Here is a 16,982-nt window from a genome sequence, read left to right on the forward strand (position 1 = left end):
TTTGTTATCACAGCAGTGCTTATACTAGTGAGGGGATATTAGCACTGTGTTAAAGATGACCAAGCTAAGGCATAATCAGACTATTGGTACGTCACGTAAATTATCAGCTAGTTAACGGAAACGTCAGTTAGGATCTGAGTTAACGCTTGGTTTCACAAATTTCTCATCAGACCGTTTTGGCGGGGCTAAATGGTCTTAAGATTCAGAGTTTCCAGTGTAAATACTCTGATTATATGATTACATTATTTTGCTTTTGTATTAGCTCAATTCTGCATTTAAACATGTTATAATCTAAACAAATGTTGAAGGACTTGTGCTGTTAAGGCTGAAATATCTCTGTACACGACCCCGCTGTTACGATGTTTGTCTTGCCTCCACATAGTTAGATGTGCCTCTAGCTAGGGGGTAGTCAAACTGTGATCCAAGGGCCAGCCTGGTCCTGCATCCTGTTTTTCGTAAGCTAAGAGTGGTTTCTACATTTTTAAGTGGTTGGGGGAAAATCAAAGGAAGAATACTGTTTTGTGACACATGAAAATTATATGGATTCAACTTCAGTGTTCGCAGACAGGCTGATGGGCCCACAGCCACGCTCACTCACCTGCGTGTTGTCTGTGGTCGCCTTTGCCCTGCGTTGGCAGGGCTGAGTCATTGCCACAGAGACTGGCCTGCAAAGACTGAAATATTTACTATCTGGCTCTTGCAGAAAAAGTTTGCAGATCCCTGCTCTAGCTATTAAAAAAAGTCGAATGATCTATAACTATCTTACTTTGCATTTCTTTGTTAGATAATTGTTATAACCTAAACATGAAACAGTTTTCCAGTGGTATCATGTAATTGCTTCACAGCCATTTAGTCTTTCCTAATCATTGTCTAATTATAACCCTTACTAACTTGCCTTTGGTCATCTTTGCTTTCTTGTTCTTTCATTACTACCCATTCATGCGTCCCTTTTTCTTAAGACCTGCTTTTATGAACTTACTATTTTAACATAATTGTCAACTATCCTTTGATTCTGACTTTTTTTGGAGTAATCAGCATCTGACTCATCCTCTGGCTTTTGATTGTCTTCTGTGCTTAACAAGTCAACTTTTAAAAGCCTATAGTAGGTTCCCTAGGTGTGAACTAGAGTTGTTACTTTATCCTTAAGGTTTTTGGCTTGAAACCTTTTCCATCTGTTGAGTACTCTGGGCGTATCCTTACTACCAAAGACTGTGTGTGGGATTTACAGAAATACGTATCTATACCTTTTTTCTTACATACTAATACATGCTAGGATTCAAGCACTTTTAAAATTCCTTTATGTGTATTTTATATCTATATCTGTATATATATAAAACTGACAGCTTCCAAAGATGTGGGAGTGGAATAACCAAAGAGATGTTTTAATGTTTGGTTGGATATTGAAATAAAATCAGCACGCTGTAGTTACCTCATGATTATCTTGGGGATTTTAACATTTTTAATAAATGTAAATTGAATTACTGAGAGTACAATTACAAGAAAACTACTCTGAAATGAAACATCTCTGAAATATGAAAACATACTCTGAAATTTGGTTTTTTTGTAATGGAGGTACTGGGGATTGAACTCAGGACCTCGTGCGTGCTAAGCCCACACTCTACCACTGAGCTGTATTTCCCTCTGAAAATGTTTTTCTGAGCCTAACTCTGCTTTTAGTAAGTTTTAACTTTTTAGCTTTAGCTACTGTATTCAGCTGTAGTAAGTCATAATGTACTACATTGTATTCTGGGTTGACCCAGTGGCGACAGTTGTTTCCCAGAAGACAGTATTCATTCAGTGATTATGTTTTGAGTTCCTACTGTATGCTGCCATATTCCTGATGCTACTGGGGATATAATAAGGGACCAAAAATAAACATGGTCCTTTCCTTCATAGAGAGACAAACGGGAGGGATAGGAAAACATTAATCAAATAATCAAGTAAATGTGAAAATACCCTGATATTAAATACTGTCAAGGACTATAAGTTACTATGAAAACATGATAGACTATCCTGGGTCTGGGGGGGACATGGGTCAGGAAAGACTTCCTTGGGAATATGGTTTTTGAGCTTAGATCCAAAGGGTGAGTAGAAAATAAAGGAGGACAGGGGTTCCAATGGAGGAATTGAAAAGAAGCATTCTGAGCAGCAGGAAGCAGTGTGTAAAGGCTGTGTAGCAGGAAGGGATTACAGCATGTACAAAGGTCTGAAAAAGGGCCTGTATATCAGCTAGGAATTCTTTCAGCTTTAAGGCTCAGAAAATATGATTTAATAGTGGCTTAAACAAGTTGAGGGTTTATTTTCTCAAGAAATTCCGAGGTATACAGTTGCTCAGGATGTTGTTCAGGGGCTTTGCCTCAGTTCTGTGGACCTAACCATGGTTATCATATAGCCACTGGCAGCTTCACACACCACCTTTCTGTGCAAGGCAGAAAGAATGGGGAAGGGGAGTACCAGCCCCATCTTTCTCCTTTACCAGGAAAGCAGAAGTTTCTCCAGGAACCCTCAAAAACTACCACTTTAACATCTCTGGCCAGAATTACATCACACAGCATCCAGCCTGGTCTGGTAGAATTTAGCATGAATGTAAACTTAGACTCAGACAAACTTTTCTGTAAATGGCCAGATAGTAAGTACATACAGTCCCTATTGCCTATTCTTTGTGTGTGTGTGTTTTACAACTCTTAAAAATGTAACAAGCATTTGGGAGTGTGTAAAGACAGTCCACAGGCCCAGCCTGGCTCAGAAGTGTAGTTTGCCAAACCCTGATTTAATTGGATAGCCAACTTTATTTGTCTTCAGGACAGCATACTTCTGACTTTGCAAAGGATCCCTTGCACATCTATTTAAATGCAGTCCCAGAGTTTTATCTTTGGGTTATGAGATTCTTCCAAGCCTTTGATAACATTTAACCTGTCAAGCAGGAAGTTTCCCAGAAGATCAGAAGAAAGTGTATTCTTGGTTTCTTACATCCTTAATGATAAGCTGATGCGGAAGAAAAGAAAACGCTTTACCTCTCTGCTGTACTGCTTTCCTTGTTAATGCTATATGCTTATTTATTATTAAACTAACAAGTATTAGTTTGCAGGCTTTTATGGTCTCTGTTAAACCCTTTTATCTCCTATCCTATTCTGTTACCTGAATGCATCATATGGCAGAAAAAGAAAGTACATTTTTAGTAATCGCCAGGTTATAAAGACCTAATTCTGTTGGCTAAAGCAGGGAGAAAGAATAGCTGACAATATCATACCCAGACTAATGTTTTAGAAGATTCCCATGTAACTAGGGTAATTAAGTGATCAGAAATCTAGATGTCTGCTTTCAGCCTTGTCACCAAACAATTTGGTGTAAAAAGCAGTGAACAGTGTTCTGAACAGAAAGTGGTCATTCACGTTTGACTGTTACAAACTTGAATCAAAATGTAAAGCAAAGGTGAAATTATTTAGCCACATCTATACTCATAAGGATTTGCAGTTTTTTTAAAATAATATTTATTTATTAATAAAGCTAATATAGCTGTCTTTTATTTGGTTTGGTTTAGTGTTTGGGGTTTTGTTTTTCATTTTTCAGGCAGAAGACTCAGAATCTTAAGGTCCTCTAGCATAGCTGCAGTTGTGTAACCACCGTTATTTTAATCAGTTCAGTAGAATTGACATCAAGTCATCATCATTGTTACTATTAAACATGCCAAGGGTAAATATTAATCTTAATTTGTAAGTATTAAAAAGCAGTGCATCCGTATGTCTAGGAGCATACCCTCTATAGTTAGTCAAATCTGAGTTTGAATCCCATTTCTCCCGCTTAGGACTGTGTAACTTTGGGCTGGATGATTAATCTCTCCAAGCATCAGTCTGTCTCCCCCTGGCGGATGTTGGAATATCTGTGGCAGATAACATAAATGAAGTACAGCGTAGTACCCGGGAACCAGCAGGCACCTGCCGAGTGCTTGCTGCTATCATTTTCATTGCTAATATCTTAAATATTTAAGACAACTTATATTTGCACATTACATTTTTCATGGCGAAAACAACTTCTCTTGTTTTTCAGAAAGCACACCTGAGCCACTCTTAATATCCTCTTTTGAGGATACAAATGAAACAGGAAATATTCAAAGTAGACGCTTCAGGAAAAGACATAAAAGCGACAATGAGCCTAATTTGCAGCAGCAACTGTCCTGGGGAGATAGGAACCGCAATCTTAGTGGAGGAGTACTGATGGGACTTATGCTCAATAGAATTAACCAGGAAGCACACCCAGCAGAGATGGTTGGAAAATTAGGAGCCGATGCAAAAATTCTTTCAAATGTTATCTCAAAAAGCACAAGGCCAAACAGTCTTGGTATTGAAAAGCCATCTTTAAGATCAAAAAGAGACAGTCTAGAAAAGGAATCCAGTGATGATGATACACCTTTTCATGGTTCTAACTGCCTGGCAGATAAAGTGGATTCTCCTGTTATTTTTGACTTAGAAGACTTAGATGGTGAGACAGACGGATCTAAAGTGGGATACGTTGCTACACAAAATCCCAAGAGGGGTCAACGCTTGAACAGCAGCTTTTCGGTAAAACCTTTTGAAAAAACTGATGTTGCTACAGGATTTGATCCCCTCTCTCTCTTGGTTGCTGAGACTGAACAGCAGCAAAAGGAGGAGGAGGAAGAGGAGGAAGAGGATAGCAAAGGCGTTTCAACACCATCTGCTCGGCGGGATTTGGCTGAAGAAATTGTCATGTATATGAACAACATGAGCAGTCCTTTGACAAGCCGGACACCAAGCATTGATTTACAACGGGCATGTGATGATAAAGTAACCACTAAGAAAAGTCCAACATTGGTCAAGGCATGCCGAAGATCCAGCCTGCCTCCTGATTCCCCGAGGCCAGCGAGACTTACCAAATCTAAAAGCTATTCAAAAAACGAGGACAGACCGAGGGACAGACTCTGGTCTTCTCCGGCCTTCTCACCTACCTGCCCATTTAGGGAAGGCTCTCAAGATGCACTAACCCATTCATCACCTTCATTTAATTTAGATACACTGCTCGTACCTAAACTAGATGTTCTGAGAAACAGTATGTTCACTGCTGGAAAAGGGGTTGCAGAGAAAGCAAGCAAATGGTATTCAAGATTCACCATGTATACCACATCATCTAAGGTGAGTTTTAGTAATAGTTTCTACTTTTCTTTTTACCCTCCTCCACCTCCAGTAGTCCCTTCCTTGCAAAGATGTCTGCTTTTACTATTCTCCTTAAATACAGCTTTACAGAAAGACTCGTGGAACGTGTAAGATTTGTAAGTATCAGAATCTGAACTTGAATAAGAACTTCAAAAGGAAAGGAATTCATTATGTTTGTAGTTCAGTTTTGAAAGAAAGCGATTTGTAGCTGGAGTGAAAATCAGTGTCATATGAAAATACTTGCTGAGCTTCGTTATTGCCTTCAAACGTTACCAGCCAGACGTAGGATTTTTCTTCCTGGGTAGGATGGAGTAGCTTGTGATACACCTGCATAACTTCCAAAGCAAAAAGCTAGATGAAGTATAGAAAGTATCTGTTTAAAGTCATCAGAGAACTGTTAAAACAACTAGAAAGTAGAGGACTAAGATTCTAGAGAGAGGAGAATTGCAGAGATGGGCTGCAGTCCTATGGCTACTTTTTCCATGAGGGCATTTGCTTATTCTGAGCACAGAGTAGGAGGTTGCAAATCCAGGCTTTGCCTTGTCAGAGGACTGTGGAGAGGTAAGGGGGCCAGCAGAACTTGTGGGGATTTTGTGGAGCTGGAAAGACAAAAATGGAGACTTGAGGGTCCTCAAATAACACAAGTTTTTTCCTTCAAGACATTTTCCAAATACTGATACTGCATGAGACAGAAGGCTAAAAAGGTAAGCAGAAAATCTCCGACTGAGAGTTCTCAGCAGTTTCATGGTGCTGAGATTACAATAGCTAGAGCCCATGAGCTGCTGGGAGGTGGGGGAGGAGGGGCAGGGAAGCTTTGGGGTACACCCCAGGCCCTTCGTTCAAATTCCTGCAGAGCTTTGCCTTGGAACATCGGCAAACCAGACATAGACTGAACCCGACCAAAACTGCAGCCTAGGCTTGGCTCAGCTCAGCCTGTGATTTTTAGATTAAAATAATAGCCTTACTCCAATAGAGGAAAGAGTGTATCCTTTCTTGAGGAACAGAACAGCAACTGGAGCCCTTCCAGTTTTCATAGACAATTTTTAATATTCTGTCATTCAGTTAAGAATAGCTATGCTGAGAGAGAAGGATCATAACTGAAAACAAACAAACAAACAAAACAGATGGAGGAAGCAGACCTCTAGGTGATCCAGATATTTGAATTAGCAGCTTACTTTGAGGTAATATTATATGTTCAGGAAAATAGAGGGAAAGGTGAAGAAAAGATAGCTGCAAAGATGGAAAATTTCACCAGGTGATTGTCTATTAAAAAATCAGTGTAAATTCTAAAACTGAAAAAGATAGGAAATTAAAAATGCAGTAGTTGGTTTTAACAGCAGACAAAACATAGAAAAAGAAAGGTTAGTGAACTAGATGGGAAGTTAGTAGAAAATACAGACACTGAAGCACAGACAGGAAAAAATTGGAAAATACAGGAAAGAATGTGAAGTTTAGTGAAAATGCCTGATATTGAGTCCCAGAAGAGAATAGGGTAGAAGGAAAATTTAAAAAGCTAATTGCCAAGAATTTTCCAAAAATGAATAAAGATGTCAACTCACATATTTAGAATATCTCACAACGTCACACTAAATAAATGCAAAGAAAATCATACTTAGGCATCTATCGTGAAAATAATTGAAAATGAAATACAAAGGGAAAATCTTAAAAGGAGCCAGAGAAAAGAAGTATGCTGCCTTCAAAAGAGCAATAGTAAGCAAACAGCAGTCTTGAGGGGAGGGTACAGCTCAGTGGTAGAGCACGTGCTTAGCACGCATGAAGTCCTGGGTTCAATCGCCAGTACCTCCTCTAAAAATAAATAAACCTAATTACCTCCCTCGCCCCTGCCAAATTAAAATAAATAGTGCAATGATAAATAAATATTGTTTAAGAAAAAGAAAAGAAAACAGCAGTCTTATGAATAGAAACTGTAATGTTAGGAGACACTGGAAAGACATCCTTGGAATACCAAAAGAAAATGTTGGCCAACCTGTTTTTCTGTACCCAGCAAAAGTATTCTTCAAAAATGTGGGTGAGAGGTCTAGTTTCCCTGAGGTAACACAAGGCCACTAAAGCCCATTCCTCCCACGGACTAAAAGCTCCAGACAAAATATGAAAACCAACTAAGATTCTAAAAAATGAAAGCAGTAGATGGCAGGGAGGGGCAAATTTCCCATTTTCTTTCACACACATCTTTGCTCCAAGAACAGGTCCCAGGCATAGTGTGGCATGGATCCCTGACAGCTAAAACATCAAGAAAACCCCCATGTTTCCTGGACAGAGGAGCCAGGGAAGGGGGCCCCTGTGGCCTGGAGAACATGAGGGGATACGGAAAGAAGGGGATTTTTAATTCTGTGTGTGGCCCACACAAGTCTCAGCCTAACCCTTGAGATACACATTACATGTGATAGATGCAGACCAGCATGGACCAGGCTTCAGGGACTAAATTGAGAATTAAGTCACCATCTACAAAAATCAAAACCCAAATTGGAATCTGAACATAGTTGACTGTCTGCTACAACAGTACCTCAGCATTCTCCAAGGGGTTGTAACAGTACTCAGACTTCACATCATAACATTAACAGTGTCCAAAATAAAATCCAAAATTACCTGATACAAGGAACCAGGAAAACCTGACCAGTTCTCAAGGGGAATACAACCCTGAGATAACCCAGGTGTTGGAATTACCTGATGGAAACTTTAAAACAGCTATTATAACTAGATGTCCTGAAGTAAAGACAAAAACACATATGAAATAAGTGAAAAGAAAGGAATTCTTAGCCAGAAATCAAAATTATTTTTTAAAAAACAAATTTTATAATTAAAAAATACGCTCTGAAATAAGCTCATGGATGGGTTCAGTAGCAGATTGGAGATGACAGAGGAGAGTCAGTGAAACTGAAGGCTGAATAATAGAAATTATCCAGTTGGAAGAACAGAGGGAGCCTTTATAAAAATGAATAGAGCCCCAGGGACTTGTGGAACAATAAAAAAGATGTAACACATAATTGGAGTTCCAGAAGAATTGGAGAAAGAGAGTGTGGTAGAAAATATATTTGAAGAAATAATGGGTGAAATTTCCCAAATTTAATAAAAGATTTAGATTTACAGCTCCCCGGTAAACTGCAGACAGGATAAACTCAAACGAAAGTCACCTTACATATACATAAAAGCATACTGCTAAAAACCAGAGATACCCATTTGCTAACAATTAAATGACTGCTGGGAAAAAAAACACAAGAAGAAAAAACTCCTTGATTGAAAATTGAAAATTTCTTGACTGAAAAGTGCCGTGTTACCCACAGAGGACTAAGGATTTTGAATGACCATGTGTTTTCATCATAATCCGTGGAGGGAAGAATACAGTGGAAAAAACACTTTTAACCTATAGAAGAAAGGGCCTGCCAGCCCAGAGTTCTATAGTCAGTGAAAAGATTCTTCAAAGATGAAGGTGAATTAAAAACATTTTCAGATAAAGTAAAAGAATTCATGACCAGTAGACCTGCTCTGTAAAATATGCTAAAGGAAGTTCTTCAGGCTGAAAAAAAAATTAATACCAGAAGGAAATTTGGGCCTTGGGGAGCGAAGAAAGTGAAATAGATGGTAAATGGCTTGTATATAAAAGACTACTTAAAAAAAAAAATCTCCTAAATTCCTTGTAATACTTACAGTTATCCAAAACAAAAATTATATTATCTCATGGGGCTTTTCAATATGTAGATGTTTTATAGTGATTAAAGGACTCTCCCTCCTGACATTCATTGTAGTGATATTATTACGTGTGAAGTGGTAAATACTAACTTTAAGTCGACTACGAATGGTTAGGTGTATGTATTGCAGTGCCTAGAGCATCCACTTAAAAAATCCAATGAGATACAGCCAAAAAGCCAGTAAAAATATTCAGGTAATCTTAAAATAACGAACACACACTTTTTTCAGGTAATCTTAAAACAACGAACACACACACTTTTTCTTATGTATTATTGGTATAACCAGAAAAAAATTTTAACTTACACTTTGGTGTTCTCAAAAATGAAAAGTAGAAATACGTGTCTTTGAAACCTGGATTATTGTAGAAGAGAAAATGTAAATATAAATGAAATTAAAAGAGAAGAAAAAATTTTTCTAGTGGTATCATCCTGGGCTGGTATTTGCAGGGACGAAAATTAATAAATGAAGATGTAGTCAGCATTTACCTAACTAACAGATATCTGCTTTGCTCTAGCTAAAAAAATGCTGTCTTAAAAACTGATCTCCAGCTCATATTTGTCCAAATTAGTATGCCCTTGTAAAATTGGTTTTTTTTCTCTCTAGAAGTTGTAATGTTGATTAACTGATCATCTGAGTAATTAGGTGTTCCCTCTGCCTTAGAAATGACTTTTAAAATAATTAAATATGCAGGAAATTAAGCTTATAATTATGTCTTTAGGATCAAAGTTCTGATCGTACCAGTCTTTCTTCAGTGGGAGCCCAGGATTCTGAATCTACCTCTTTGACAGATGAAGACGTCTGCCACGAGTTGGAAGGGGCCACTTCTCAAGAGAGCGGTGCCACTTCAGGGACTAAGGGAACTGATTTCAGCAGAACGAGCCTGGAAAGTTCTGCCTCCTTAGAAGGTTGTCCAAACAGTCCTGTCATACTGCATTTGACATGTGGCACCTTTAATTTTTTTTTTAATGTTTTAATTTTGTAAAAGATTTGTATGGCTCTAGAGTCAAAACAATAGAAAACCAAGGCACTTTCCGAGGGGTCTGGGTTCCATTCCCGCCCCATCATCTTGTTTTCTTCCTCCCTAGAAGTAACCATTTTTATTCATTTTGATTTATCCTTTCATTGTTGCTTTTTTTAAAAAAAAATATAAGCATATGTGTGATGTGTGTGTGCTCTTAATACCTCCTTCTCCTCTTACTTAGAAGGTAACGTACTGGAAATACTTAACCTGCTCCGTGCTTTTTTCACAAAGCAGTATATCCTGAAGAACGTTCCATATTTTCACATAATGTCCTTCATTCATTTTTCACGCTTGCGTAGTTCGTCATGTGTGGATGTATCATAGTTTATTTTAACCACTTTCCCACTGATGGACTTTAAGTTCCCAGTCTTTAGCTGTTATAAACAATGCTGTGATGACATGTCACGTTACATCTTTGCCCAGGTATCTTTGGAAGGGACTTCCAAGTTCTTCCTTGAAATGATGTTGCCAGGTTCCCTCCCCCATGGGTATATATACAATTTTTTGCATTCCCAGGGCCGGTATATAAAAGCCTATTTCCCCACAGCCTTGTGAAAAAAAAAATACTTTGGCAAGCTTTTGAATTTTTGCCATCTGATAAAGAATGTTTTCAATTCATTTTTCATTTATATTTATCTTATAAATTAAGTTGCATATCTGTCTGTATGTTTAAAGGACTGTGAGTATTTCTTTTTTTGTGGGCTGTCCTTTGCCTGCATTTCATTTTCACTTGTTGGTCCTTTTTTTTTTTCTTCCAAGTTTTAATAGCTGTTTTTTTATTTTAGGGAACTACTCCTTTGTCTCCTACGTAAGAGGTAGATACTTTTTCCAAGTGTGTCAAGTTCGGTTTTCTCCCTCCACATAGTAATTTTATGTCATCAAATTTATCAGCCTTTTCCCTGTTGCTTCTGGATTTTGAATCATTAGGAACCATTTCCCCTTCCCTCGGTTCATCAGTGTTTCCTTCTGATACGACTCGAATTTCCTTTGTCACATTTTCTGAGGTCAGCAGACTTCTTCTGAAAAGGGCCACATTGTAAATATTCTAGGTTTTGTGGGCCACATACATCTGTGTCACATATTCTTTTTTGTCTTGTCTTTTTTTTTAAACAACATGTTAAAATGTAAAAGTTTTTCTTAGCTTGTGGTCATACAAAAATAGATTTGACCCTTGATGGCAGTTATGTAATCCATTTGAAGTTTGTCCTGGTGTATGATGTGAGGAATGAATGAATTATACTTTTCTATTTGCACTTCTGCTATTTTAAAAAGCTTTTATTGTGGAAATATTCGAACAATCACAAAGGTAGAAGGAATAGCAAAACGAGCCCCCGTGTACCCGTCACCCAGCTTCAGCAATTATCAGCAAATGGCCAGTCTTGTTTTATCTTTTCCCCTCTCTCCTCTGCTACGAACATTTTCTTCCTTCCACGCTGGATTATTTTAAAGTACATCCCAAACAGTATATAGTTTTATTTATAAATACCTCATGTATGTCTAAAACATAAAGGACTTTAGTATTATATATTTTTAACTTTTTATTAAAGTTGATATATTTAATAACTTACTGTACTGTATGTCATACATATAGTGTGCACATTTTTATATATGTAAATACTATACATTTCACAAATTGAGGGCAACTGAGTAACCAGTACTCAGATCAAGAAACAGAACATTAATAGTGTCCAGAACCTCCTTTCATGCCCATGTCTGGTCACTCCTCCCTCCACAGGTAAACACTATCTTCTATGTGTTAGTGTGGCCGTTTTTGAACATTTTATGGACTGATACAGTATGTATCTTTTGTGAAGCATGCATTGCTTAAAAACAAAACTATAGTACCATTATCATATTTTAAAAATATGACATCGCTTCTTGGCCTTTTGGCTAAGATGAAGTGTAAAAATGTGACAGTATTTATTATATAGTGTCTTATATAAAATATTTACTTAGTTTAAATTTTCACAGCTATCTCATAAAACTCTTTTTATAGGTCGTTTGCTCAAATTGGGACCCAAACAAGGGCTACTTGTTGCATTTGTTTGATGTGTCCGTTAACTCCTTTTCATCTTTATTCCCTTTCTTTTTTTACCCCCTTGTCATATATTCATGAAGAAATCAGATGATTAGCTCCCTTCTTGCCCCAGTCTTTTTTTAACATACAGGAACAGTTTATTGGGCTAAGTAAATAAGACTTACCTCACAACCTGATTTATATTTGCTAAAAAGAATATATATTCTGTGTTGTTGACTGATTATATAGGAAAGGTAGGCTGCCCACATACATGATTGAATCAGTCGAGGCTAATAGGTAGCCATTTTGAACTAGCTTTAGCAGAAAGGGATTACAGAAGGTTACTGGGGGACCATCAAGGGAAGAATTACAATTACTACCAATTCTAGGCATCTTAAAGGATGTGAGGTTTTGGCTTTCTCTCTGCCTCTCTGCATCTCTGTGTGGCAGGGCCCAGGGCCAGTGGGAGCTCTACAGGTGTCTCTCCCCCTCCCCCCCATGTCGTTTGTTTGCTGAAGCAGTCAGGTCATTAGTCTGGGTTATGCTGATTACATCCCCATGGTGGTGTTTAAAACGTTTTCCTTTCTTCTCTATTTCTTCTAAGTGGTAATTTATACCATTACTTTTTTTTAATCTTTATAAAAATACCAGTGCTCATTCATAAATTGTAGTAACTAGTGGGGAAAAAAAAAAGTATAGGGAAGGTATAAATTACTTCCAGTTTTACTGACAAGATACAGTAACTGTCAGCAATTGATTTGACCGTAAAAGTGCCCTTAATTTTTGGTGGTCATTTTACTACCTACTAATACCTCATTGCTCTTCAGAATATACTTGGAAACTCTTCCCTAGTGTTTAAGAGCAAGATTACTGTTCCAGATTTTAAAAGATCCTTAGAAGGAAGAGAACTGCCAGTAATTCTTTTCATCATCTGAAATAAGATCAGCTGTTTTTATACTTTTTAGAACTTAGAACTAAATACTTTCTTGTATCTTAAACATGTAAAAATAGAAACAGCAAAATAGTAATTACAAACAACTGGAACGCCTTGTAGCCTGTACACACAAAGTGCTTAGTAAGTGAGAAATGAATTAAAACACATTTCCTTAGGTGTGTGCTCAGAACAAAAATGCATACATTGAAAAACATTTTTCATTATTTATTTTCTTAAATTACCTTTAATATTTTAAATCAGTTTGACATTTTATGAGAGAATTTATGAAAATGAAAGATTCTCATATCCTTTCTCATTAATTTTAATGGTTTTGCTCTTCTTTTTTTAATCACGAACAGGATCCTTGTCCAGGTTTGCCTTACCCGGGAAGTCAGAAGTGGCATCTTCCTGTAACACGAGTAGTACAAATATCTTCCAGAACTATGCAATGGAGGTACAGTTTTAAACAAAACAACATCGTCATGCACTGCATAATAAAATTTGCATTTCTTAAGTGGTGGTGATCTCAGGTAGAATGATAAAAAGTCAAACATACGGCATCTGAAAATTTCAGAATGTACAGTGCACCTAAATAAACTTAAAATGTAAAGTATTTCAGATTCCTGGAGTCATACTACTGTTTCTGTTTGGAAAAGTTCTGTGCTTCCTTTGATATTTATCAACATAAAAAAGCACTTTTTCATTTTCAGCATTTATATTTGCCCCTTCTTTGCTGCTTTGAATTTTTATTTCACATCTTAAACACTTATAACCAACTTTGCTTGGCAGGCGCACTTTTTGGATGAAGATGCAAGGGGCGATTTTGGCAGCTGTGTCAGCTCTCTCCATCATTTTTCATTCTTTGTATCAGTTTGATGTGGAGATCGCTGGATATGCTGCTATAACCCATTTTCTTACAATGAAAGCATTATATTTTTACACTTTAAAAATTTTCCCTAATTTTTATCTAAAATTTGTTTCCAGATACGTTTGTGAATGTTGCTATTTCACACTAATTTGCATAAATTTGGAGAGTAAATCTGCATGCAGCTGGAAAATAAATGATGAGCACTAATATTACAGTTTACAAAGCTTCCGATGGCTTCGGAAATATCAATATTTTATTAATGTAATCACAGCATTTACACTTATCCATAGCACTACTTCTTGAACAGTCTGTAGTTATAGATGAGGGGTTTTGTTGTTTTTAATTTCCAGCCTGTCGTGGCTGGTACTCTTGTAAACTGTGATGATCACTGACTTAGCTGTGGGAGCGATGACAGATTGCTTTGAGGCTCTTTAAGTCCTCTTCCCAGTTTCTTTACTTAACTCATCACAAACCGGTAAGAATTTGTAAACCAGCTCCTACCTGGTTGACCATACTGTGAGCAGCCCAGATCTGTAACCTGTTACCAATGCCTGTTTTGGGTATTAACAAATTAATGCTTGGGTTTACTTTTCCATTAATAAAATGATGGCAGATTTTTTTAGTAATTATAATGGTAAAAATGCTCACTTAAATGGAAGTTTCCCTTTCAGGCAATAATTCTGTAATAGATTTAGCTGAAATAGTTAAAGATGAGTGTATTATATAATGTACTGAATGTAATCCGTTTTTTGTTTGCAACTTCTCAATCCCGAGTTTTAGTTTTCCAATAGATTTATGAATTGTACTGGTGGTTAATTCACGATATGCACTAACTGGCTTACTTGATGAAGCGCTGCTTCCTCCCCTAGGTTCTCATCTCCAGCTGCTCTCGGTGTAGAACCTGCGACTGTCTTGTCCATGATGAGGAAATCATGGCTGGCTGGACAGCAGATGACTCAAATCTCAATACTACGTGCCCATTCTGTGGCAATCTTTTCTTGCCCTTCCTGAATATCGAAATAAGAGATTTAAGACGCCCTGGAAGGTAATGATTTATGCTTTTTTCCCTTCGTGTTTAAGGATCATGTTTCCTAGAATATCTCCTTTCTCACAAAGCTCCTTTGATTCCCCTTACAGATACTTTTTGAAGTCAAGCCCATCTACAGAAAATGTGCATCTTCCGTCCTTTTCAAGTCAGACGAGGCCGTCTTGTATCTCAGCATCAGCCTCTGATCTTGACAAATCTGTTGTCTCTGTTCAGCGGACTTTTGATCTAAATAGGTGATTATGATTATGTGGAACTGTATTTTAACAACATATGTTGCACGTGTTTCCAATAACGACAGAAAAATTAGCTGACCATTTTAAGGGTTAAATTTTTGTATATAAGAGATTCATAGTCTTAAATTCTTATTGCTTTAAAACAGTCTTAAAATTCTAATGACCTAAATTTTTAAACAGTTAACAGTTTCTGCTTTATGAATCCCCAAAGTTTTAGCTATATAATTCATATATGATAATGCGTGCCATTATTTTAAAGGTAAAAATTCTGTAGAACACTTGAAGTTCATAATGAACATCTTTCTCCTATTTCTACTCTTGAGGAATCAAGTCAGACTAACTTACTTCTACTTTGGAATATTTAATTTTCTACCTTGGAATATTTAATAGCCTGAGAAAACATCTGGAACTGATAGAGGAACTGTAAAATTAAGCTAAGACTTATACAGTAAGCCTAATATAAGTAAGTCTTTGCTTAAAACAAATACAGAAATGCACTCCTGTTTGGAGAAGTGCCAAGCACGCTGCACATAGCTGGGCAGATGAAGCCGCGGTGGTAACTGAATGTGAAAAGGAAAACGCCTGCTTAGTACTGGCAGGCGGGTGCCCTGTTTGATCATGCATATGCCTAGGCTGCAGAACTGCAGAGCCGTGTGTGCACCTTCCTCCATCATAGGTCCGCTAGCCCTTTCTCTGACTGTCTCCCACTAGCTCTGACTCTTGAAGGAATAGGTGCCGATGGTTTCTGCTTTGTAGCCTCTGGCCCTGTTGTGGTTCCTGCAGTATGAAAAGCTGTCTGCTAAATGTTTTGAATAAAAATGAGTGACTCTTGAATATTTAAAGTTCACTGGATAGAAAGGAAATTGAACATGACTAGACTACTGTAAACTAAATCCTGTTTCCCAGCCGAAGCCCGGGTAGCATCTTTCCTTTGTTTTACTTGGCTGTACCTAGCTCTGATTCTAAAGAGAAATTCTCTGTGCTAGACAAAATAAAGTAAATCTAGACAGTGATATGCTTTTCTTCTTTTTTCAATGCCCAAGCAAATCTAAACTTCTGGAAAATACATGTTCACAAAGTATTCAGATCCCTGCTGACAGATCAAAAACGGCTATGTCAAAATGTCCGATATTTCCAATGGCCAGGAGTGTTAGCTCTTACGGCCCCTTGGATAAGGAGGACACTGGAGGGCAGAAGATCATTCCTACAGGCAGCCTGCCAGCTACTTTACAAGGAGCCACAGTATGTATTTTGGTGTTTTGTTGTTGTTGTTGTTGTTTTTACAATTTGGACATTGATAATTTACCTAAGACGTCGTTCCCCTTGTGCTAAACAGCCTCTTAGTTTCAATTTTTATTATTGTTGAGCAGAGTCTCTCGTTGCATGATACAATTACATTTTTACTTACTTGGAACTCATTGACAGGAATGTTTTTTAATCATTTAGTATCATCAGTCTTGTAATTGCCATTTGTGGTTTTTGTTTACTCAACAGGATTCTTTAGGGTTAGAATGGCACCTCCCAAGTCCAGATCCTATCACTGTTCCGTATCTTAGTCCTTTAGTGGTGTGGAAGGAGCTTGAAAGCTTATTGGAAAATGAAGGCGATCATGCAATAACAGTGGCAGATTTTGTGGACCATCATCCAATTGTTTTTTGGAACCTGGTGTGGTATTTTAGACGCCTTGACTTACCCAGTAATTTACCTGGATTGATTCTCTCTTCTGAACATTGTAACAAGTATTCAAAGGTATGAGAGTAGTGGGGAGGGCATAGCTCAAGCGGTAATGTGTGTGCTTGGCATGCATGGGGTCCTGGGCTCAATCCCTAGTACCTCCATCAAAGAAATAAATAAATCTAATTACCCACCCCCCAAAAAAGAAAAAAGAAAAAAACAAAGGTATGAGAGTAAAAATGAACTAAAAGCCAGTGCTACTGACACTATTGTAATGTTTGCATAGCCCTAATGACAAAAAGTAATTTTTA

General features: G+C 37.5%; 1 protein-coding gene across 4 annotated transcripts in view; it reads left to right on the forward strand.

Annotated features, from left to right (window-relative positions):
• Positions 1 to 16,982, forward strand: part of DENND4A (DENN domain containing 4A) — a 108,533-nt gene that overhangs the window by 82,312 nt on the left and 9,239 nt on the right. For all 4 annotated transcript variants that reach the window (XM_015243862.3, XM_072962209.1, XM_072962210.1 and 1 more), the window contains 7 exons: positions 4,048 to 5,147; positions 9,595 to 9,781; positions 13,208 to 13,302; positions 14,586 to 14,761; positions 14,854 to 14,997; positions 16,041 to 16,239; positions 16,492 to 16,746. In XM_015243862.3, the coding sequence (XP_015099348.2) occupies positions 4,048 to 5,147; positions 9,595 to 9,781; positions 13,208 to 13,302; positions 14,586 to 14,761; positions 14,854 to 14,997; positions 16,041 to 16,239; positions 16,492 to 16,746 (2,156 nt within the window). The remainder of the gene's footprint in view (positions 1 to 4,047; positions 5,148 to 9,594; positions 9,782 to 13,207; positions 13,303 to 14,585; positions 14,762 to 14,853; positions 14,998 to 16,040; positions 16,240 to 16,491; positions 16,747 to 16,982) is intronic.

The sequence above is a fragment of the Vicugna pacos genome, chromosome 6 (genome assembly GCF_048564905.1).
Source record: "Vicugna pacos chromosome 6, VicPac4, whole genome shotgun sequence".
Taxonomy (NCBI): domain Eukaryota; kingdom Metazoa; phylum Chordata; class Mammalia; order Artiodactyla; family Camelidae; genus Vicugna; species Vicugna pacos.